This window comes from Corvus hawaiiensis, chromosome 14 (assembly GCF_020740725.1).
Source record: "Corvus hawaiiensis isolate bCorHaw1 chromosome 14, bCorHaw1.pri.cur, whole genome shotgun sequence".
NCBI classification, from domain to species: Eukaryota; Metazoa; Chordata; class Aves; order Passeriformes; family Corvidae; genus Corvus; species Corvus hawaiiensis.
The window spans coordinates 4,614,713-4,638,243 of record NC_063226.1 but is presented as its reverse complement, the minus strand read 5'-3'; the positions used below and the strand labels follow the sequence as shown (position 1 = coordinate 4,638,243).

Sequence of the window (23,531 nt, the reverse complement as noted above, 5' to 3'; positions counted from 1 at the left end):
TGATGTATTTCTGCTGGTCTAATTAGGGGGAAGTTCATTATCAGTGCTGGAGAGGAGGTGAACACAGAGATGCATTTTCCTCAGAGATGCTGGAGCACAATAAGCAGGGCTTGGTGGTGCTAATGCTTCCCATGCAGTGATGCCTCTGGATCTAGGACAGAGGGGTAGACTGGTGGAGGACAGGAGGAGTGGAATCTACTCCAAAAATAGCCTGTCCTGTGGGGAACTGAGACTTCCTGGAGTGCAGTCTGAGGCAGGTGTCTGTCAGGAGCTCTTGGCAGGAACTGCCTATAAAGTGTTGGAGTGTGATTTAAACTCTGGAGTGACCAGGATGAGAGTTATTGGCTGAGATGTTGGGGCGTTTAACGCGGTTCACATTCCCCTTTTTTCTGGTAGGACTTGAGGCAGCCAGGACCTGCTGGGATGATCCTGGTTGGGTGGATCTCAGGCTGGAGGAGCCCCTGTGTGGCTCTCCGTCCACAACGTGCCCATGAGTTAAGATCCAGCAGAAGAGCAGTGAGTGGGCACTGCTGACAGAGGACATGAGACAAATACTGCAATCAAAATTGCCTGACAATTTCTCCTTTTTTTTCCCTTTTTTTCCTTAGATGAAGTGAAATCACAGTGAATGAGTGAGTTTTCTGTGCCTAATTGTGAAGGCGCTGTAACGTGTTAGGTTGGAAAGTTCCTTGTAATCCATTTTGCTGACACTGTGTTCTGTTTAGAAGAAAATATGAAAAAGGACTATAAATGGGAATAAAAGAAAAATCATGTGAAAAGGAAAAGAAAACATTAATCAGAATCAAATATAGAACAGAGTAATGAATTACAAATGGCTTTCTCATGATTGTATAGCGGATTTTTTCCACAGGATATCTGCTCCATTCAAGAGAAAAATGAGCACTATTCAGTGAATGGAAAGTATTCAGAGTTCCATTTTTATCCTTATCATTCAGTGTAGGGGTTGAGGCCTGATTTACCACACTTCAGCTAAGCTCTGCAGTCCCTGGAGTTACTAATCTCATCGTGAGTTGTTTTATTTATTTTTATATGGCCTTACTGAGTGCTTCACAGACACTAATTAATTCATCCTCACAACACACTTGTGAAAAGGATACTGTAATTTTAGTTTTATAGGTAGGAATCTAATGCACAGCAGTTGGTGTCAAAATCACCAAAAATGTGTTTTTCAAGAGCGGCTTACTGCACAATTTTTCAGAACATTTGTTACCTTTATAGCATAGATTTAAAACACAGTTTCTCTTGGGTTTAAGTGTAGCTCTGATTTTCAGAGCTACTGAGAACAGGGTTCATTCAAGGTTGGCACCTAGAAAACAAACACAATTATTTGCCATCGGTGAAAAGTGTGTTGTAAATCACTCAGATTTATGAAAGAATTCAGTTATCTGGAATGACATTCAGCTGGCTAAATTATGAGTCTTCCTCTATTTTCAAAACTCCATTTGCAGAATTTTTATTATGTGCCTTCTAATTTCTTCCCCAAATGAGCCAGGAATCCTATTGACATTGCATAAGCTCACACATAAATGGAATTAATTTCCAGGTCCAAGTCCACGCAGTTCCTGCACAGAGTCAGAACTCCTGCAGGGCAGTGTCTGTGTGTTTAATTGTGTAAATAAATTCTGGATCATAAAGCATTTTCACAAAGGGACTCTAAGTCTTTGGAATGTGCATCTTCAGTTCTAGCATTTTCTAACTTTCCGGCTGTGCTTTTACGAGCTTTATAGCCACCCTTTGTTTTTCCCTCGCTAAAATACCTTCTTTTGCAGTCAGCTTTATTAAAAAGTGCCCTTATCTCAAGCCTTCCCAGGACACACTCTGTGCTGTGGTTTCCCAGCATTTTGCTGGACAAAGGAATTTGCATTGGGAACATGGTTTGGGTTCTGTTCCAAGTCCTGCGTGCTCTGTTTGCATCCTGATCTCTGCGGGCATTTGTTGGCCTCCAGAAATCTATTGGGTTTTTGTTCCTCTCCTTTTCCATTCCTTCCCCAGCTTCACCAGTCAAGCTGCTTCCTCCTTTTCCCTATTTTGCCACTGATTTTTCAGTGGCAAATACTGAAACACCTTACGTGTATTCTCTACTTCATTTTGAAGTAACTTTAAGGATTGTAAAGCACTTTTTCTCCTGAACTGCAGTACTGGGTATGGTAATACCATTTATGTCTGAAGTGCACAGCATAATCAGCTCGAACAAGATGTCTGGAAGGCAAAGCTTTGTTTCAAACAATCAATCCGACAAACTTCAAATAAATTCCTGTACTAAAAAAGTATTAAATTGTGAGAATCACCGTTAGCTCTGGCAGAACACACGCACATAAATCTGTATGAAATCGAATAGAATAAAATAACTTTGTGATTTAAGAAAATTGCCTCCTCACTTTAAATTTTTTGGCTTGATGGATCCACAATAAGCCCTTGAGCCAGGAGTTCAGGTTACTGTTGGCAGCTCCTGAGCTTGCTGCGAAATCCTTGGGGATGAAGGCTGATGAAAGGCTGGGAGAACCTTGCTATGATTTACCTCATTCTGTGCCCAGAGCCAGCTATGGAGCAGTTTTGCTGTCACATAAGCAGCAGCATTTTATTGGAAATGGTGGATATAGAGATACAGAATGGGATCATAGGGTGGTTTTTGAGGTTTGGGGCTTCCCCCCCCCCCCCCCCCCCCCCGCTCCTGCTCTTGGATGATTGGGGATTGTCCATAGTGGGAGATTATTACAGCCAGTATTATTTCAGACTAAACTTTTTCCTTTTTTAATCTGCTGAACTTGATGTCCAGCCCATATATTTAGAGATACTTCTGTGTAACATGCAGCTTTAATCTTACTTGATGAGATTAATGATTCCCCTTAAACAGGAGATTCTGAGCAGGGGGGCAGTTGGGGTTTTATTGTTTGGGTTTGTATCTTCTGATGTCTGTGAAATGTTTTCTTCTTTCCTTCTGGAATAAAAGAGCACTTTTATCCCTCTTCTTTTCACTTTTTTATTCTTTTTCTCTCTTGTGTCTGAGCTTCCCACTGCTGACAGAAACAGTGTAGTCTGACATACTTTAATTACTATGTACACTTCTAATATCCACAGCTTTCTTAATTTTTCTGCAGAGGGAACTTTTCCTGTTTCATTCTAAGACTTTAAGGACAGCAAAGATTGTGGGAATAAAAATTTTTATGAAACCAGCTGTGCAATGATGGAAAAACAAAAAAGCTGAACAAACAGCCAAGCTGCCAGATGAACAGACCGTGTTTTATTAAGGATTATTCATCTATCCAGTGTCCAGCTACCCTTTCAAATAGTGCTCCTCTTTCTGTGGCATTTGTAATTTAAGGTGATGGAACCCAATCTTTCCCATTATCACAATAAAAAAAATTGCAAGGAAGGCAAAAAGAAAAAGTAGAATATGAAGACAGCTTTTTTGTGGGAATATGCCTGGCTTAAAACTGTCAGGGTGTTCATCTAATTATTTAGAATTATTTTTAAAGGCTTACAGAAACTTGACAAATTTCCATCATGCTTGACATATAAAGGCTCTCATAGCCTAAAAGCCAAAACAAACCAAATTCTGCTCTACAGCAGAATAAAAGAAGTTACTATCTTAAGTTATTTCGAGAAGTGGAAGTTGTCTTGCAGGAAGAAAAGTAGAGGTGTTTAAATTTGGGCAAAGGACTTTAACATATAAGGCAGAAAAAAAAAACATTTTTGAGAAGGACTTTTTAATGGTATGAAGTTTAAAAAAAAATTCAGTCACCTTCTCAAAGCACTATCATGGTGTTTGTTTAAATGCATCTGTGCAACTTTGATAGTTGAAAAAAGATTAAAGAACCATTTTTTATGTTTGGGGCAAAAGATCAAGGAGTGTAAGAGTTCCCTGGTCGTTTGTGGCATTACAAATCTGCATCTTTGCTGTCACTGCTTCCCTGTGCTGGAATAATTGTTGACACTTAAAAACACACTGCTGTCATTAGATCCTGGTTAATTAACCAGACGACTCTGCAAGAAAATTTTCAAGGAAATTCCCCTGACAACTGGATATGCTCTTTTCTGAGGGAAAGTCTCTTCAAAATGGGATTTTAAATGGCTGGTGCCTTCCCATGTTTTCAAAGGTCAGATTTTAATTAAAAACCTTTAATTCACTTTGTCACTAGGGGACAGGGACAGTTACTCAGAAACAGTCAGGTTCTTGATTTGATGCCTGAGAAGCATTTCCTTGTTCTCTAACATAGGTCAGTGTCATTCTTCAGAGTTTCATGTCTGACACCTCAGTTATTAAAGAGCCACTATTTTTTTCTAAGTGTTGACCAGTCTATGCCATCTTCACAGAGTGAGAGCCCTTGACTCTTGCCTTATCTTCAGATAAGGGGTACAGCATGTTATTGTTCTCTCTGAGGTCATTGTTGACATTCAAGAATAAACCAGAGAGACTAAAAAGCCATTCTTAAAAAAAAAAAAAGTACATTAATCACTTTGAAAAAGGACTCCAGTGATATTTTGCATCTAAGGGCAGGAAACAGACCAGTAAGGGGACAGAAGGAAGATGAGGAACTGAGCTGCTGGGATGCAAAGAGCAGAGTAGGTCAGGGTAGGGAAGGATATGGTAGGAAAGGCCTGGTTAGACAGGAATGGACATTCCTGAGTTTGCAGAGATAGACAGACAGCTGGATGGAGAGGGCAGCAATGGACACTGGAAGGAAAGAAGCAGGAGAACCCTCCAGAGTAGAACTCAGATGTAGGTGCCACTCCAGAAGGGTCTCTGTCACATTGGCCAAAGCTGTGCATGTTCCTGGTTACTCCAAGGTGACCAAACAATTCTCTGGGTACCACTGCCTCAGCAGATGAGTTCCACCCCTTCTGTCTGGTTATCACTGCCTCAGCAGATGAGTTCCACCCCTTCTGTCTGGATCCTGATCCTGGGACTGGATGTGAGGAGGAAAACGCTGTGGGAAGGTTGGGTTTAGGGCACTGAACCCAGAAGGGGAGATGAGCTGCTGGGCACAGGGGGAGAAAGGTGCTGCTGAGGGCTCTGAACAGGCAAGAACACATAATTTGTCTTCCTATTTTACAGCCAAAACCTGTGAACAGTTTGTGATCAGTTTGTGTAAAGTTATATGAGAATAATTAGCTGACAGGAGAATATCTGCATTTCCATCAGACTTCATCACAGAAATGAATAGGGTCAAAATAGCAGATAAGTGGATACTCTTTTTATAAATTACTTTACAAGTTAATTAAAGATTATGCTTATGTAAAAATCACAAAATCACAAAATAGTTTGGGTTGGAAGGGACTTTAGAGGTCATCACATTCCAACCTCCCACCAGACCAGGTTACCCAGAGCCCCACCCAGCCTGACCTCAAACACCTCCCAAAGTGCAGAATATTAGAGAAGACTGTGACTCCTCGAATATGCTGAATCAACGTGATTGCTTTAAAACACAGGTGAAATAGAAAATAATTTTAAACAAAATATTTCCAAGAGTTCCAGTGTCAGCAGTTGTCACAACAGGATCTGGGCTTGGAAGAAAAAGGATTGCTGCTTCAGTTCTACAGCTGCAGCATTAAATCACTATTTGCCCTGAACTTATATTATCTAACAAAATTTTTCAAATGTGTTTTAATTTTTTTTTTAGGCTTATTAACCAAAAAAAATGAGTGGATGAAACCATACTGAACATAAAGATAGCCAACAGCCCATTACATTGACAGAAAGGTCCAGCTCTTTGCCTAATTTAGACTGTGAATACTTGTGTGCTTTTTCAGAGGTCACAGAGTTAACAGCTCCAAAAACTGAAAATAACAATAAAAAATTTTTGCAGTTTTGGCTATTTCTTATAAACCAGAGTAGTTAATTTAAATTTTTCACTGGAAGTTTGATGAAAGTGAGCCCCTTAAAGCTTTTCATTTGTATCTATAAACTATTTTGTGTACAAGTATTTATATGAGCAAATTAAACTTTTGAAATACAAAATATGTATGTTTAAAATATATCTGTTTTATAGAAAATAATTTGAATTCTGAACCATTTGAAGCAAAAAATTAATGTGAGAGATTTTATATTTTTTTACCTAAAATAATCTTTCAAGCTTTTCAGGTAAGAGATATGTCAAAGGGATACTCTGCTGCTGTAATGGTCAACAAGAAACAAGCTCATTATTTTTCTCCTGGGAAAACAAGGATGAAAGCTCTTTGTAGGATAATTTGAAGGCTATGAGTCATTCACTAAATTTTTTTTTTTTTTATATATTCTTAAATTTTAATAACTAGGATGAAAGAGCAGATAGAAAAATGTAGGGTAATTCTATGTGGTTAGTCAGGTTTTATGTCTCTCTGATGGCATCTGTTAGGAGATAAAATTATAATTTGATTTTTTCTAAAAATACAGAGGTTAACAAGAGTCTAAGAACTTCAGGAAGAAAGAAGTGGTAAAATTTAGTGAAAAGTTTAGGACTCTGCCCTCTTTTGGCCTTAAAGATTTTGATCTGTTGGGTTTTTTGAGTGGGAAATGAATCTTGTCAAAGCAAGTGGGATGTTAGGACCGCGATACTAAATTTGATATTAAAACTGTGGCTGGAAATGTGTTCCTGAAGCTCACCACGTGCTAAAAGAGCAGCCTTCTGTGGGGCAGGAATGTTGTGTAACATCCTGGTGAAAAGTTCTCCATGGAAATCCAGCATACCTCACTCTAGATGGACAAAATCTCTTCTCCGGATTTTTAATGAACACTCTACATCCCATTGTCCATGGGAACCTTCAGTTTCTCGGGATCCAGTGCTCCTGTTTGTGTCTTTGAGCTGGCAAATAGAACTTTGTCAGTAGCTGTTGAAGGAACCACAGAGCCTACAGAACAGCAAACACTGACAAAATTCAACAGCTCTAAAGAGGGAAGTACTGAAAGGCCCACCAGCAGCTTTTTTCTCCCAAATAATCCCATGTTATGAAGCTGATTTCCAGACTGGCGAGATTTAATTTGGCCGTCTTTGGTTTTTACAAATGAAGTCATTTATAAAGCAGCCTTATTTAAGAGAACAGCTAAGCATAAGGAGTAAAATCTAAAGCAGAGTTTCCTGTGCAACAGAGCTAAGCAACCAGCCAGCAATCAGGTTTAGCCAGTCTTTATTTTTAAGATTTCAGTAAATTTTAAAACTTGGTGACATGGAATTAGTTTACAATAAAGTAGAAGTCACATTTTCTCATGAAAAATCCAAACAGCTCCCACTAGAGGAGGTTACTCAGGGCCTTGTCCAACCACGATTTGATCATCTCCAAATCAGAGATTCCACAGCTTTGCCAGCCTGTTCCAGGGTTTTTTCTTCCTCATGGTGAAATCGAAAAAAATTCCTTACCAGAGTTCCAACTTGTATCTCTTGCTTCTCATCCTCCCACTGTCAGGAAGAGTTTGGCTCCATCCTTTCTTAACCTTCCAGTTTAGGCAGTTGTGGACAGCATTATCACTTTAACTTTGTAGGATTTTTAACCTTTGGGTTTTTCTCGAGGGCATGGGAGGTGGTGTTTGTGTGACCCACCTTGCCTGAAGCATTCCAGAATCTGGAAACTGCTTTCTCTGAACAAAATGTTCTTGGTTATTGCTGAGGGCTCTAAATTTTGGGGTTGGCAGCACAAGGTGAAGCAGAACTATTGAAAGAATAATAAATCAGCAGCACAATGTACCAATTAGATTAATTAGATTTCAAAATGTGATGGATAACCATGCCATGTGAAGAGATGGGAAGCTCGAGATGACCTCGCTCTTGAGAGGGAAGCACACGAGCCACTGAGCCTCCCTGACATTTGGGGCTCTGAGTGTGTTCAGCTCCACAGATCCCTGCTCTGCTTGTCTCTCTCCATCTTGTCAGTCGCCTCCTTAAGCAGAATTCTTGATGGACTAATTACAAAGCTCCTGTTAGTTCACTAAGCTCATTTTCCCCCATAAACTGGCAATATGAGCACTGGCTCCTGTCTTTTCTGAATTAGGCTATGGCTTCGTTTTTACTGAATCAGGAACTCTTTGCAAATGGGGCATTTAAGTTTAAAAACTACTCCTGCTCGTGCTTTTGATTTCAATACTTCTTTTATGTCACTTGAAATAAAAAGAGGTCATGTTAAATATTTCAAATACTGAATAGGCACAGGTTTTTATGCTGATGCTCAGTGTTCAACTCTGTTCACTTTAGAATAAAAAAAGCATTAAGTGAGAAAACTCTGCTGTTTATAGTGGTCTTGATATAGATTTGTTAAACTTAGATTTGCAAATGTTGATTGACCGCAGTTCCTTCCAGTCTGCTCAAATGTTATGCTCCTTAGACTGGAGCAAACATACAATTTTAATTATCATGCAAATGTCATGTATTTGTTTCCTACAAATGTTAATTAAGCTTTTTGCTCTTTTTTCCCCAGGGAATGTATATTAAATCAACGTATGATGGACTGCATGTAATCACAGGAACAACTGAAAATGTAAGATTCTTTATTGTAAAATACTTTTATCATGCTTACAATTATTTTCTGTGTATCTGCAGTGCATTTTGTAATCTGTTAGCTTGCTTTAAGCCAAGTCACTTTTTATTAATATCTATTTTCCTTTTTTTTATGTACATGCATCATATTACCTTTTTAAAGACTAAGAACCCTTGAAAATAGATATAGAAAAGCAGCTGTGGTGAAATTATTAATAACTAACAATATAATAAATTAAATTCTCAAACTTCTTTCCTCAGTGATTCCTCAAATAATCCTCTCTAACAAAATTCACACACTTTCTCTCTGGCAAAAGTGGTTTCCTTTATATTAACTACATTGTATTTTATGTTTTCCATCATTTGTAGTAAAAATACAGGAGAGATCAATTATCATTTTCATAGTTGTGCCAGAGGTATTAAAATAACTGAACCAAAATCACACAGAGTTCTGCAGCTCAAAGATCTGTGTGAGAGATCCCGGGGACACTAAGGAAGAGCAGCACAGCTTCTGAACATCCTCCTTTTTACTTAACGTGCAGTTCATAATTATAAATTTGAAAAAATTAAATTGACTTCAACTGCTGCCATCTAATTACTGTGACAGACTTCATAATAAGACCCTTCTGGTTTTCGTCTTGTCTTTTAGTCACGCTGTTCCCACTCGGGCTTGGGTCTGTTTGACTGCTCAGAGCTGGGCAAGTGACAAGTTTAGATTTTATAAAGCTGATATTGAAATTATGGATTGCTGACACCCAAGGAACATCAAATGAGCTCTATGAGATGTAAATCCTGGCTGGCAACTGCCAGTGCTCTGCTGGCCCATATGGGTGAGCTCCATGTGGGATATTTTAATTGATTTATATATATTGAGTAGTATTTATATGGGTTTTGTCAGTGCAAACCCATGGAAAGCCAGACCATTTGTATGTCACAATTTGGGAAGACAATTCTAATGCAAATTAAACTTGAGATTTGTTTGTTTATATTGTCACCACTGGCAGCATTTAGAAGTCTAAAAATAACTATGTGTGTATCTTGGGTCCTGAAAATTATGACTGATCCGTCTTGATTATGTTGGGCAGATTATGTTCATAGTCATTGAATTACTCGTGCTGTAATTAATCCACTTTTTTACTGTAATTCTAATTCATTTCAGAAATATAATGCAGTTTGCAGGGGAAATATTGATATATTTACAATTGAAATTCACAGGAGGAGTTACTAAATTGCCAGACACTAGAATTTTTATTTTACCTACCAAACTTTTTGCCATGACACCACCAGAAGAAGTTGCTCTTTTGGTTTTGCTAGAAGTGTAATCACATGTGCAGATAAACCAGCTTCAAAGACCTGTAACTTCTGGTGTTTCAGCAAATTGATTTTTCATTCCTTTTGAAGGGATAATTGACCTCAGAGCCAGTGTTTAATCAGCTCAGCCTCATCCAAGTCAGGAAAGCAGCTAAAAAGAGAAAGAACCAGGCCTTTGCTTTTCCAAGTAACGTCAGCTGAAGTTAAACATTATGAATGGTGGTGGTTTCTGCAGTTTCCTGCTTACCTCTCACGGCCCATTTAAAGCCAAAGAGTTGTATTCTCATTGAATTCCAGGAATATTTCTGTTACATGTTTGCTACTGGGCAAAGGAGCAGCCTGCCAAAATTCCAGCAGTTTCCATGAAAAGGAGAAAGTGGCTCTGGAGCCAGGTAGTTCTTCACCTCATCCTATAAAGCGTGGGGGTAAAATCCTGTTTGTTGTAGTGCAGAAGGACCCAGGGGCAGGAGGTGAGGTCTGACTGCACTGCCCAGGGTTTAGCTCAAAGCTGGAGCTCAGGAGTGGCCAAAGCCCTGATTTGAGATCAGGCAGGTGAGGAGCTGGAACGAGGGCGGTGTTGGGCAGAGAAAGGCTGGGAATGGAAAACCAGCAGTGGGCAAAAGGTAAAAGCTGTGCTTGGAATAGCCCAGCCACACTGGGGATCACCGTGGCCAGTATTGGCTGTTTGCCCTATAGGCTGATTGACTGATTGGCTAATCAATGACTTTTCCTGCTCTCAGCAGCCGTGCCCTGCAGTGCCACTGTCAGCAGGGCCTGGCCCACGGGGGGCCATTTGGCCCCTCAGAGATGAGTCTCTCTGGCATTTTATTCACAAATAATTGCAGTCATTTCCTTGTCAGTAGCAATTTGGGTTTTTCTTGTATTGCCTCCTCTTCTCTTTGTTCCTTTTATTTGTTTTCCTCATGTTTTTAATCTCCATCCACAAAAGGAGTGAGTGGGACTTCTGGTTGAAGACAGTGCAGCTGAGGAGCTCTTGCCTGCAGTGAGGTCATGACCATAAAATTCTACAAATCACTTTCAGTTCAGATAAATCCTTTCTTCCTTCGCATTTGACGCCTGGCTCCTGTGTTTATTGTGTTTAACAATTTATGTTTTCAAGAGATGTCCAGGAACTCAGCTACAGTTTGGTAACAGCTGTTTCTCTGTGCAGTTCTTCAGTAGGATTAGAGCCAGGACACTCCCTGTAGCTGCAAGGGGCTCCATTTCTGCCTTTCTTAGGAGTCTGTTTGCTTAGCAGGGAACTGAAACTGTTTCTTGAGGATTATTTTGCTTTAAAAGTTTCTGCACCGTTTGACAAGGGACAATCATTCCTCTCCTCTCTCTGACCCTGTATCTAATGAGGAGAATAAACAGCCCACCTTGTCCAAGTCTCCTGGCTGAACAGCCAATTTCCACTGGGATTTATTTTCCAAGGTGATGTCTGAGCTCTTTAATTCTTTGTGGTTATTTTCCCCTGGATGCCAGGTTGGTGTGCTCTGTGTCAGTAGAACACTCTTGTAAGCCAGTGCACAGTGCAAACGAGTTGCCTTGAATTCTCAGCTCTCTACTCCTGAGCCTGCTCATCTCCTCAATGCCCCATGGATTCCTCTCACAGATTTAATATTTCATCAAAGCATCTAAAAATTATTTGTAAAGTAGTAGTTGGGCCATGTTTGAGTGGCTCTTCAATGGGTTTGAAGCCATTTTCATGTGCTCGGAACAAGCTATATTTAGGATAAGGGAGTTTTTCAGCTCCAGGATCAGGAAATTCTGTGAACAGTGCATGTACATAAAATCTCCTGAAGAGCAAGTCCTTTATATCCATTTGTAAATTACCACATTCTGTATTCAAATAGTTTATTTAGCACTGCCTTGGAAGTGCTGGAGCTGGATTTGAAGGTATAAATACCCCATGTGTGCAGAGTATCTTCAGTGCACTTCAGCAGTAACACTGCTCTGTAGAGGAATGAGCCCTGATTTATGTCCCACACGTGGCTGGTCCAGCCCTGTCCCGGGGTGTGTTGTAACAGATTTAATTCCATGTGATGTGAATTCACCCAGGGTATTCCCAACAAGGTTGTGACTGCTCAGCTAAAAACAATAGAATAGCTCAACCAGCCAAAAATGGCAGTGGAGTTCTAGATTACTTCACCAAATGTTATAAAAAAAAATTTTGTTCCTTATGAAAATGAACAATTATTGTTATTTGACAGCAATAAGACTTCTTCAGGCATGGCTTTCTTGCCTTCTTCAGCATTCATTGTTCAATTCCTGCTCTTTCCAACCACCTCCACACCCTCTCTGTAAAGTAATTTTTTCTCTCTTGTCCTCAGTCTCCTGCTGACCAGTGTAAGAAAATCCATGCTGGTGATGAGGTGATCCAGGTCAACCACCAAACTGTGGTAAGTACTTTGGAAATTCTGTGCTGCAGGCTTTGCCTGTTCCCACTGGTAAAAAGGTACTAATTCTTCTTTGCTCAGCTATATTATTATTATTATTATTATTGTTATTATTATTATTATTGTTGTTGTTATTGTCTTTCAATCATATTCGCTGCTTATTCTTAATAAGAAAAGACCCAAATTGAGTCCATAATCAGTCCAGAAGGATTAAGCCAAATTTACATTTTGCACAGCTGCTGTTCAACATCATGCTCTTATTGTATAAGGAGATCCAAGAATATTTCCTTGAAGTTCTTAGACTTCTCATTATACACTTGCCAGCTGGTTTAACTTCTCCTCTTGAACAGGATTTTGCATTCTGTTTAATGCAGGATCCAGATTAATAATGCAGAAGTGCTGTAACAGCCATGTATTCTGAATCTGTTGGGTGGAAGATATAAAAATTATTAAAGTGTTGACAGAAATCTGCCAGGTTTGGGGTTTGGGCATTCTTAGATGGAGATTTATTTTTAAGATGCCCACAAGCATGTGCACGCAGAAGTGGATGCTGAACCTCAGTATTGCAGTATGTAATTTAAATATAATTTAAATAGCTCCAGTGTTGCTGGAGCTACAGGTGAAAGGAACACTGGTATTTATTATTTCTTAGGCATGAGTAGTGACAAGGACAATGAAAACTTCCTAAGAAACTTCTAATTTAGCTATTTCACTTTCTCCTGGTGAGCCCCATCTCCAGACACAGCAGCTGCAAATTAAGAAATCTCTTTCTGTCTGTAACTGGTGTGAAGGGGAAATATGAAAGTCTGGCTATTAAAATCTTATGATTAGAGAGCAAATATTTTCTCTTGAAAAGAAGTATAACTTACTCATTTACAATTTAAATGTTAATGCAACACAGAGCTCTTATCTGTATTAGAGAGTTGTCATAGTTACAAGTTGAAATATGTATCAGACTGGGTTTCTTCATCAAACACTCTCTCCATGTGACAGATCTGATTTAATCTTTACTCCCATAGGTGAAATCCCCCATTCAGCTTCTCAAGAACTGGCTTTTTTAGCAACGCTTTTTTCCATGTCTGTTATTGCAGCAGGCTCAAGGTGGTTGATACTTGTAATCCCTTTCCACCTCAGGGCACAGGACCAACAGCTGAGTCAAGTGCCATAAAAGACTTTTTTTTCCTAAAAAATCCCCCATAATATATTAATTATTCATTCTGAAGTTTCTAACAAGCTAAGGAAAGAGATAAATGGCACTGGTTCTTTTGGAAATTTATTCTTCCTTTGAAATGGCTGGGAAAGTCTCACTACAGCGTCTTCAGTTTGGAAAATCAGGCAGTAATAGTGTGTGTTTGCATGTTTCAGAGGTGTGTGTCCAACTCTCCCTGCTCATGGATTAGAAGTTTTAATATTTTAAATATCCCTTAGATCTTCAAGTGTGTCCTTTAAGTCACTTCTGGCACTCCTTGCTGCAAACTACCCTTAGCTGTGCTCCTTCTTCACCTGAGTTAACACCTTATGACGATCCATATTTTGCTTATAATTAGTATTATTTCCATTAGTGGACTAGAATAATTCAAAGGCAACAGCTCATTAAATTTCCACTTAATCAATATTCTAATATTAGCACAACCAGATCATAAAAAGGGGTGTAACCCATCTGAAATTAATGGGGGGGGGGGTCAGAGAACTTGCATATCTCTGGTGTTCCCACAGGTTTTCCAGAGAAGATTTTATCTGGGTTATCCTAACCAAGACATTTGTTTAAGATTACATTTCTGCAGCATTTTGATACCAATGTTTTCTATTATATCAAATATAAATCCCCTTCAATACAATGTGTTTGGAAGAACCTGTTCTGAAGATGACTGGAAAATGTCATTTTGTACTGCCACTGGTGGAACTACTTCCCTGAACAGAAAAAGTATGGATCTCTTTAAACAGATTCCAATCCTGTAGCTGACTACCAGCACCATTTAATCTGATTTTGGCTGAGCTCAGCCAGTGTATTTTCTAGATAAATTCATATTCATTTAATATGATCATTTGAGTTTCAGAACTTTCACTGCTGTTCCCACAACCTGTAATAAATTGCTCCAGTAGTTAATTATTCTCATTGCTGGGGGGGAAAAAGTCATTTTATTTGTAGTCTATATTTGTCTGGCACAAGCTTCCAGTCCTTTGATCTTGATATATTTTTATCTATTAAATTGGAGAGCAGGTTTCTCTTTTAGGTATTTTCAGGATGCAATCAAATTAACTCATCACTTTTTTTTAGTAAGGCAGATAATTTGAGCACTTCCAGTTCGTCATCCTAACGCATGACCCTCCTCAGCATCCTCTTTAAATTCCCAACTGTAGCACTCTGCATTTTTCACAGGGAGCTATGGAGCTGTCCAGGGCAAGGATTCACTCATGGGTAGGGTAGAACTCTGGTGCTCAAAGAGTAAAAATGAGACTACAAGGCTTGGAGATGTTCCAGGGGAGGGTTAGGTTGGATTTCAGGAAAAGGCTCTTCCCACAGAGGGTGGTTGGGCACTGAACAGCTCCCCAGGGAATGGTTATGATTTTTTAAAGTTTTACTTTACTTTTTCAATACCTTTTCAATGGAGTTGGGAGCCAAAAAATGTTCAGGAAGTATTAAAGGAGAGCTGCTTCCAAATTATGTAATGCAACAACTGAAGGAGTGAGAAATAAAAGCCTTTCCACGTGGAATCTGGTCTAACCAAGGAACACTCTGTAATACAATTACAAAGATCAAAGAAGAAATAATAGTACTTTAAGCAAGAAATTAATTAAATCAGGCGATTCGATTAAGATCATTTAATCATTTTCCAATTTCCTTATTTGCTTTTCTGCTTGTTCTTCTTGCTTATAAGATTTTAATAAAACAGCATAAGAAACTTGAAGAATAAGTTATACATTCTAAATTACTGCCACCCTTTTTATTTTTCCCCTACAATAACAACAGACACCAATTCTGCCAGTGCCTTATAGATTTTTACTTCCTCTCCAATAAAATTATACAGAAGTACTAAAGATGCCACTGTAGCACTTCTTTGTTTGCAAAATTAACCATGACACCATTTTTCACTGCTTAGTTGAAATGGTAAATTTCATATTGTAATTCTTTTTCAGCATAAATTTATGAAAATTAAATTGTGTTAATGTTCCTTTTTGGATAGTTTTTCAGACAGTGAAAATATTGAAAATCAAATGATCAAAGAAATATTGACTCATCTACCTGACCACCTGACCATCTGTAAAATATTTGATCTACTTCTGGATAGAGAAGTGATTTGTAAACAAGGGAAAACTGAATTTCTCTGTCTTTTTTTTTTTTTTTTTTTTTTTTTTTTTTTTTTTTTGTGAGGGTTAGGATTTGAAGGTTATATCATAGGACAGAGAGCAATAATAAGGCTTTTAGTAATTCCTGTTGAAAGCTCAATGTTACTCAGGAGCACCTGGCAAGACTCCAGGAGTCAGAATGTAGTAATTAATCCCAAACCAACTGAGCACCATAGAGCTGATGGGACTGAAAATGGCAAAGATGAACTTGGAATTAATCAGGAACAGGTTTCCAGGAGAAACTGAGTTTGGATATCATTGTCTTGACATTAGTAATACCTTGTCTGAAATAAAGCGTGATTCTCAGGTCACTTGCAGGCATCAAGGGTGTTAAGTTAGATATGAGCATTAAAAAAATGTAATGGGTAAAAAGGAAAATGTGTCATCTGTCTCAGAGGAAGAGAAATTATTTAAGGATTTCAGTTTGGTTAACTCAGCCAGCTGGGTCTGAGACAGAATTCCTCTTTCTTCACGGACAGAGGCAATAAAGACCAGAAAGAGAAACAACTCCTTAAGGCATAAAACAATGCTGTGCCAGAGCAAGAGGCCACAGAAATATCTGTTATTCTGTTGTGTTATGTGTTTCTTATACTCTCTTTAAGCAGCTGCTGTTTTTAACTGAAGTAGTTGCATTTCCACACTCGGTGAGGATGTTCTTTGGAATGATGGATCCTGTGCCTTCAAAGGCAGGGAAGAAAGATGGGGACAGACCTTTTAGTAGGGCCTGTTGTAAAGGGGCACTGAAAGAGGGAAGAATTGGACCAGATATATGGAAGAAATTTTTTTTACAGTGAAACACAGGCACAGGGTGTTCAGAGAAGCTGTGGCTGCCCCATCCCTGGAAGTGTCCAAGGCCAGGTTGGACAGGGCTTGGAGCAACCTGATCCACTTGACAGTGTCCCTGCTGCTGGCAGGGGGGTTGGACTAAATGACCTTTAAATGTCCCTTCAAACCCCAAATATACTTTGATTCTAAATACATGATCAGCAGCCTAATGCCCTTTCATACTGTTCATTGTCAAATTACATGCTTGAAATTAAGTGTGTCAAGAGCCTGGCACAATGAAATCATTTCAGCACTAATTTATTTGTGTGAAGACAGTCATTGAATTAATACCCTCGGTGTCTGTTTGCTGAATTGTGAATATGAGTCCTAATGAGAGCTCATTTTAGGTGGAGGTAAATCTGTAAATGTAGTGCCAGGTCACACCATCTGTGTTTCAGCACACTCTGTGTTGGGAAATGCAAGGAGGGGGAAAAAAAGGACAAAAGATGTCATGAGAATTCCAACTTCTTTCCCCAAAAGACATCCTTCTGTTTCCAAACAAAGTGCCACATGTTACTTATTCTGCAGATTCTGCTTTTCAGAAGGGCTCAGTAAAGCCTCTCTTCCTGTTGTAGACCTTGCTTCTTCTTGGATTCTCGCTGTGTTTCTCCATTAGTTAATGAAAATAACTATGTAAGATAATGGGGAAACATTTGGTTTTCCATCATCAATTATTGTTAGGAGCAGCTCGAATATTAATGAGTGAATCAGCTACAGGTGTTACTGACGAGCTTCCCGTTCAGTGACAGAAAACAGTCTTATGATCTTCCAGCACATTTTTGTCTAATAATAATTTCTGATTTCCATGTTAATCAAACCAGCTCCCTTGATTAATTCCCTAATGAGGCAAAGTGAATTACAGACTTAAAATACGAAAAGATGATGGCCTGCTTCCTTAAAAAATGTTGGGTTTACACAAGCTGGGTTTTTTTTAATGCAAATATGAAGAGAGGTCAAATTTTGCAGGTTCAAGTAAATATCCAGATGGCTTTGCTTATGTATTTGAAGAGTCATGAGGGGAAATGTCTGTCCTGGTTCCTGTGAGGGGTTACTGCAGTCAGAGCAGAATTACTTGTTTTCAGGTGGTGTGCAATAGAGTAGGATATAAATATTTAGAAAATATTTGGCACAACTGATTTCCAGACCAAATGCCTGACATGGGAGCTTTTAAATTCCTGTTAGTTATTGCTCTGTGTCTCTCCACCCCAGGTAACAGCAAAGCTGGCAGGTGATACAGTGAACAGAACAGGCACAAGTCCCCCAAGCAAATTAAGGTGTAACCTGCCTTCCTTCTGTGAGGTGCACTCAGTGGTTCTGGATTTCTTAAAACTTTCCTGGTTTTCAGAGTCCTGATAGGGTTCGATAAGGCAGTGAAGGAAGTGAGGAACCCCATTCCTGCCTTGTCCCCAGAATTTTGAGGGAAAGCAGAGAAAGGAACAGATGCTTCTCTCCCCTGTGCACTCCCCACTGTCTGAGCTAAATTTTACTTCTAAATTCCTACCACAACAAACACATATAATGTGTTTGGAGGAAATTGGCAGGGAGGTGAATAACTGCTGTAGGGCTTCAGACCACTGGAATCCTCTGATAAACTCCACCATGTTCAACAGTTCAGCTGTTTTCTCAGTTCCTTTTGATAGACAAATATATCATGCACTTAATGCCTCTGCAGACACCCAAAAATGCACTGGTTTGTTGGGGATTTTTTGTGCATCTGTAGCATTAGGAATTTTTTGGTATGAATTTTTCATACAGAACTGCAGTGAGTCATCCCCAGGCAGGTAGTCTTTATTTTAAAAAGGGAGAAAAGGTGCTTTTCCAGCATGAACAGAGCTTGGATTTATAGCAATGCTGAAATCCCTGCTGCTGGTAGGATGCATTCCAAATCCCATTCATGCAAATCCAGACCTTCTGAATGAGAAGGAGCAAAGTCATTATGGGGAGAGCCTAAAGAAGATATGGGAGAACTAAAACCACTGGTTTGCTGTTATTGACAGTGGGTTATGTTTTTCATGTTCATCTGAACACATTAGACAAGCAGTCCCAGCTACAAAATGATCAGGTTTGGGTCTACAAAATTACCTCAGCATTGTGAAATTTTCTGGTAAAGGAATTTATTATTTTAAGAATTAATATTTTTGGAACTATTATTTTAAAGTTGCTATATTCTTAATTTTCCACCACATAGTTTCTCTGAGGAAATGAACAAACTCTTCAATATAGACAGTAGTCCACAGGGGTTTTTTACCTGGAGATCTTCTTTCCAAACTGAGGATGTACAAACAAATAAAAATTAATGATTGTGGCAATCCTAAGTGTAAGCCACTAAAATTTTAAATATCTGCCTGTCTCTGACAATTTTGAGTAAGTTCTTTTGCATTCTTCTGGGTTTCTTCCATCTTTAGCATCTAAATTAGCATCCATTTTCATTTATGGAGGAAAATAAAAAGTATCCCATTAGTCTTTTATTTCGTCATTGTTCTAATTTTAATTGAAATTTCCTTGCTGAAATATCTCAGAATTTTGTAGAATTTGATTGACTGTATGTGTTAAAAATCTTAAAGGAGAAAAATACCTTTCTGGTGAATGCATCTTACCAGAGCTAGAAATTAGTAATTGCTTTAAAGACTGATTCTTTAGGAGTAAATGTCAAAATCTGTCTCAAGGACTGGTTTTCAAATAAGATTTTTAATCCACTGTAATGACTTCTCTTTTTTCAAAGATATTTTTAGTAATACAATTTATAATAACTTGTCCAAATTCCTCAGAGCATTTTATCATGGCCCAGTAGTAAGGACTGCAGACTGTTCTCTGATAGGTCTTGGTATTTAATGGTTTTGTCATTAAGGTTCTCATTGGAATAATTTATCGTTAACTTAATTATTTATCATTCTTTTCTAAAAGGAGCTCACGGAACTCAAAGGATTTCAGCAATCTGAAAATTGCATCAATCTATAAAAACCAAAGAGAGTTCCATTTGATTTCTGTAACTGAGTAAAAGAAAAGAAATGTGTGGCCCCTGTCCTTTTATAAACACAGGCCAAACCAGAGGAGGTTTTTGAGATGCAAGCTGCCACCCTTCCATTTGTTTGGATGTGACCCATTTACAAGTACTACTGTCTTCTGGTTTCCTGTGGCCAGTGCATTTTTAGAAAGTTTTCAATAGAACAGCAGCATTAAAAATAGAATAGAACTTTTAAAAGCTATTAAAATCCTGTCTGGAATTCCAACACATATTGCAGTTCTGTCCCAGGTGGATGTTCCCAGTGGGATCCTGGCTTTGGCCCACCGTGGAGACAGCTTGGAACCTTACAATCTGTACCCCAGACTGTATCTCTATTTTCTCCAGCCCTTAGGAGAGGGTTTTAGTTCAAATCTCTTGGAGGTATTATTTTCCCTCCACCTTCTTGTGTAATCAGATATTATCTTCCTCTAAAAGGAAGTCATTATAAACTGCACCTGATGTAGCAAAGGAGGTGAATGTAGACTGCTCTGTGTCTAAGCACCTAAATGTTTTATTTTCTTGGTTTTTAATAGCAGTGGGAATACTTTGGTCAGAAGAGAAATTTTGATTAAAATGTTGTTAGTGAACTCTGACAGGTCAAACATGGCAAATATAAAAATATTTACTGCTTGCATATATTGCTGCTGTTCCTGTTCTGGGATTCACTAAGCTTTTCATTCTTAGAAGGTCATTTTATGGCTGATGCAGTTGCCTTGGGAAGGTTGTGTCTGGAAATTCCAGCTCCTGCTCAGTGCAGGTCTGCTCAACACCCGGGCTCAGATTTGTGGCAGTCACAGCATTTATGGCAGATCTTTATTATGGCAACGTATTACTGCTCTAAGAATCTGCTCTGATTGGGACAGAAAAGGCAGGGGAGAAAGAAAAGCCCTAAAAATAATTTTTCTGTTTTCATGTATAAATAATTCACGGTAATTCTTATTTAAGTTATCAAGATGATTAAAAAATGTCTCTAAGTACTTTTTTTCCAAGTGGCACTTCCTTTCAGTACCAGCGATGTCCTTTTTTAGGGGTCTGTTTGCAATTTACAGTGACTTGGAGCCTCAGCTGTGTCCAGGGGCAGTGGAGATAACCCAATAAATGATCATTTATGTCCAGTCAGGATCTTACAGCTGTTACATACACGCTACCTGTGATGTTCCAGCACAGTCTGGCTTCCTCCTCAGCACTCACTGTTGCAACTCAGAACCCAGATTGAAATGATTTCATGACTTCTAGGATCTCATCCTTTGATTTAAAATGTTCAGTGATGTCGGACATTACTGAAAGGGTAACAGTGTTCACTTCTGCCTTATTTTGTTCAGGAACATAGCTAAAGAAAAAAAATTAAAATCCATCTGCAGCAGCATGACTGCAGTCCAACAGAGTTTATAAAAACTGCGTATGTTTGCAAGGAGCAGGTTGTAATAGACCTTGTTGGTTAATAGAACATTTCCTTCATATTTCAAGTCAAATGGAAAGCTTCCAAAATTCAATTATGGACTTTTTCCTTAGGTTGGCTGGCAGTTAAAGAACCTAGTAAATGCACTGTGGGAAGACCCAAATGGAGTGATTTTAACCTTGAAAAAACGTCCTCAGAATACCCTAGTTTCTGCTCCTGCCCTTCTGAAGAATGTGAGGTGGAAGCCTCTTGCACTGCAGGTAAGGTGGCTGCTGCAATGCTGGTGTCGTGGTAAATCCTTTATTCAAGAGAAAATACTGGAATTTTTCCTTCCAGTGAAAGGAATGGGAGCCTGTCCCAAACTCCTTTGTAGCAGAGTGCTGAGGTAAATCAGTGTGGCAATTCTGTATGGGTCAATCAGATTGTTTTCTCCGTGTTTTTGTGACTTTGGGAGGCCGAGGAACTCAGAAAAAGAAAGAACATTTACAGATAATTTCATGAAGAGCAAGGTTCAGTGGCTGCTCTGACTGGCAGAGGCAGCAGTGCCTCCCTGTTTCCATTCTTTCACAGCCTGTCAACTACTTGTTTGTAATCAAGTGTGTCAGATCCATTACATTCCAGAACTCTGCTTCTGTTCCACACCTCTCATGCAGCTGGAGTTTTTGGTAGCAGGGATAATAGAACCTCTAGTATTTTCTGTGTACTCATTCCTTGAAAACCTGTTGATGCAAAAATAAAAAAAGACAGCTGTGAGCATCACAGGTAGTTCTTCCTACAGCATCAACAATATGAAGGAGAAACTGGCTGAAACACCGAGCTCAAAATGTCATTGTTAAAGGAAAGGATTTCCAGTAAGTCAGTAACCACTGATGGTTGTCTTTAATGCCATTTAACTTCCTGTAAGAAGCTGATGCACTTCCATAATGTGGAAGCTTCTCAGAGCTGTTTTGTTTGGGTCACACAATACATGAATGTGTTTCTGAAGGATTTTTAAATTAATGAGACAAAACAAACCCTTCAAGCTTATCCAGGCAGGTTTCCTCCCTGCCTGGCATCTTCTAAATCTTTCATTTCTCAGAGTGCCTGAATCCTACACAGTGGCTTCACTTAAGGAGTTTGTGTAATCCTTGCAGCCCAGGAATGCTGACAGTGGGATTTAGGGCCACCTTTCTCTCTCTGTGACTGCCCCTGGGGCAGAGGAACGGGGCCCTGTGACACCCAGAGGGGATTTTTCTGTCATAATGCTGAATAGGAATAACATCCTTTGCTGTGGCAAGATGCTCATGCATCCACTTGTGAACTTCAGATGGAGCCTTCAGGGGCAGCAAAATGGAAATTGCACTTGCACAGGGCTTCCAGAGAGATTCTCTCTTTATATTTGTACATTAAAGAATCACAATTCAGGAGCAGTGCTGGACCTGGAGGCTGTGTCAGTGTGAGCAGTGTGTGCTGTGTACACTGAATGCATGGCACAGCATTTTCCATTAAAAATGCCAGCCTTTGCCATGATAGCCAGAAAAGTGAAAGTGCACCGAGCTGTTTTTGTGGCATTATCAGTAGTTCTGGTTTTGTGATGTGTCCTCTTCTAATGAGCCCATGAGGAGCAAAGGGTACTTTAAGTGTCATCCTTCCTGGGATGTATTTCTTCTGTATCAGAGAATAGTGAGGTGAGATATTTAAATAAAAATATAAACCACTTTGGAAAACAAAATCAGCACTTCCAGTGTTACCTCTTAACAGTAGATTCTGTTACAAGATGTGGAAAAACAGATTTAGGTCTTTAATTCTTCCTGCCACAGAGACAAGCTCAAGTGTTAGGGCCTGGATCTGTTTCAGGAGGCAGGTTTTGGGTTTGCCTGTTTCCTGCAGCTCTCACCTGGATCTGGTATTATTTATTATTGTCAGTAATGACTTGGAAACAGCCTGATTAAATTTCAAGATGCCACTAAAGCCTGTGCTTCCTGGACAGCTGACACAACAGCTTGTTGCTGCTGGAAGCAGTGAGCTCACTTCCCTCTCCTGTTGGCTGCAGTGTCCTTGCCTTTTGTTGACTTTGGCAGTATTTAGACTCTAGAGCAGATTCATGTTGGATTGATAAGAGAATTTCTGGGTTTATTTGTTTGTTGTTCTGGAGTTTTCTGCCTCTGATGGATTAAGTTGGCTCTCAGAGAACAGGCTTCGGGGATAAGCAGAGAGCACAGCACCGACAGGATGGTTTACACCGAGACAAAAGCAGGATATGGAACGACCAAACAGTGACAAGCTGCAGAAAAATATCTCAGTGAAAGCAGATTAAGAGAGAAGACAGTTCATCAAAAGTCAGACTGACACAAAAAAGGGATGACACATATGGGTGTGCTCTATTTCCTGGTGTGTTCCAGGTACAGATCCATACGTATTAACTCTGCATGTGCTATTTTCACGGTGCACTCTGAATATCTATTTATGGATCCACATGTGGAGGAATTTTTTCATTCTGATTTAGTGCTGGTAAAGAAAAAAAAAAACAAAACAAAAGCAGTAAATAATTAGGCACAAAGGAAATAGGATTTAGGATCTTGAAACCATATTTGTTACCTCAGGTTGGTGCATAGCAGGAAGTTTTAAATAAAAGTTGTCTTGTTTTCTATTGTTGCTTAAGGCACTTATAGATGTTATTAATATTTTTTTCTACAATAATTAAGTTTAAAATTATACCACATAGGTAATTTATGAATTATTGATGATACAGAATCTGTGAGGCCTTATAAAATTTATTACTTGGCCTTGCTGTAGTATTT

At 39.1% G+C, this 23,531-nt stretch overlaps 1 protein-coding gene across 2 annotated transcripts in view; it reads left to right on the top strand.

Moving 5' to 3' along the window:
- LOC125333140 (connector enhancer of kinase suppressor of ras 2-like) overlaps positions 1–23,531 on the top strand; it is a 174,623-nt gene that overhangs the window by 94,981 nt on the left and 56,111 nt on the right. For both annotated transcript variants that reach the window (XM_048318821.1, XM_048318820.1), the window contains exons 8-10: positions 8,407–8,466; positions 12,110–12,178; positions 20,865–21,011. In XM_048318821.1, the coding sequence (XP_048174778.1) occupies positions 8,407–8,466; positions 12,110–12,178; positions 20,865–21,011 (276 nt within the window). The remainder of the gene's footprint in view (positions 1–8,406; positions 8,467–12,109; positions 12,179–20,864; positions 21,012–23,531) is intronic.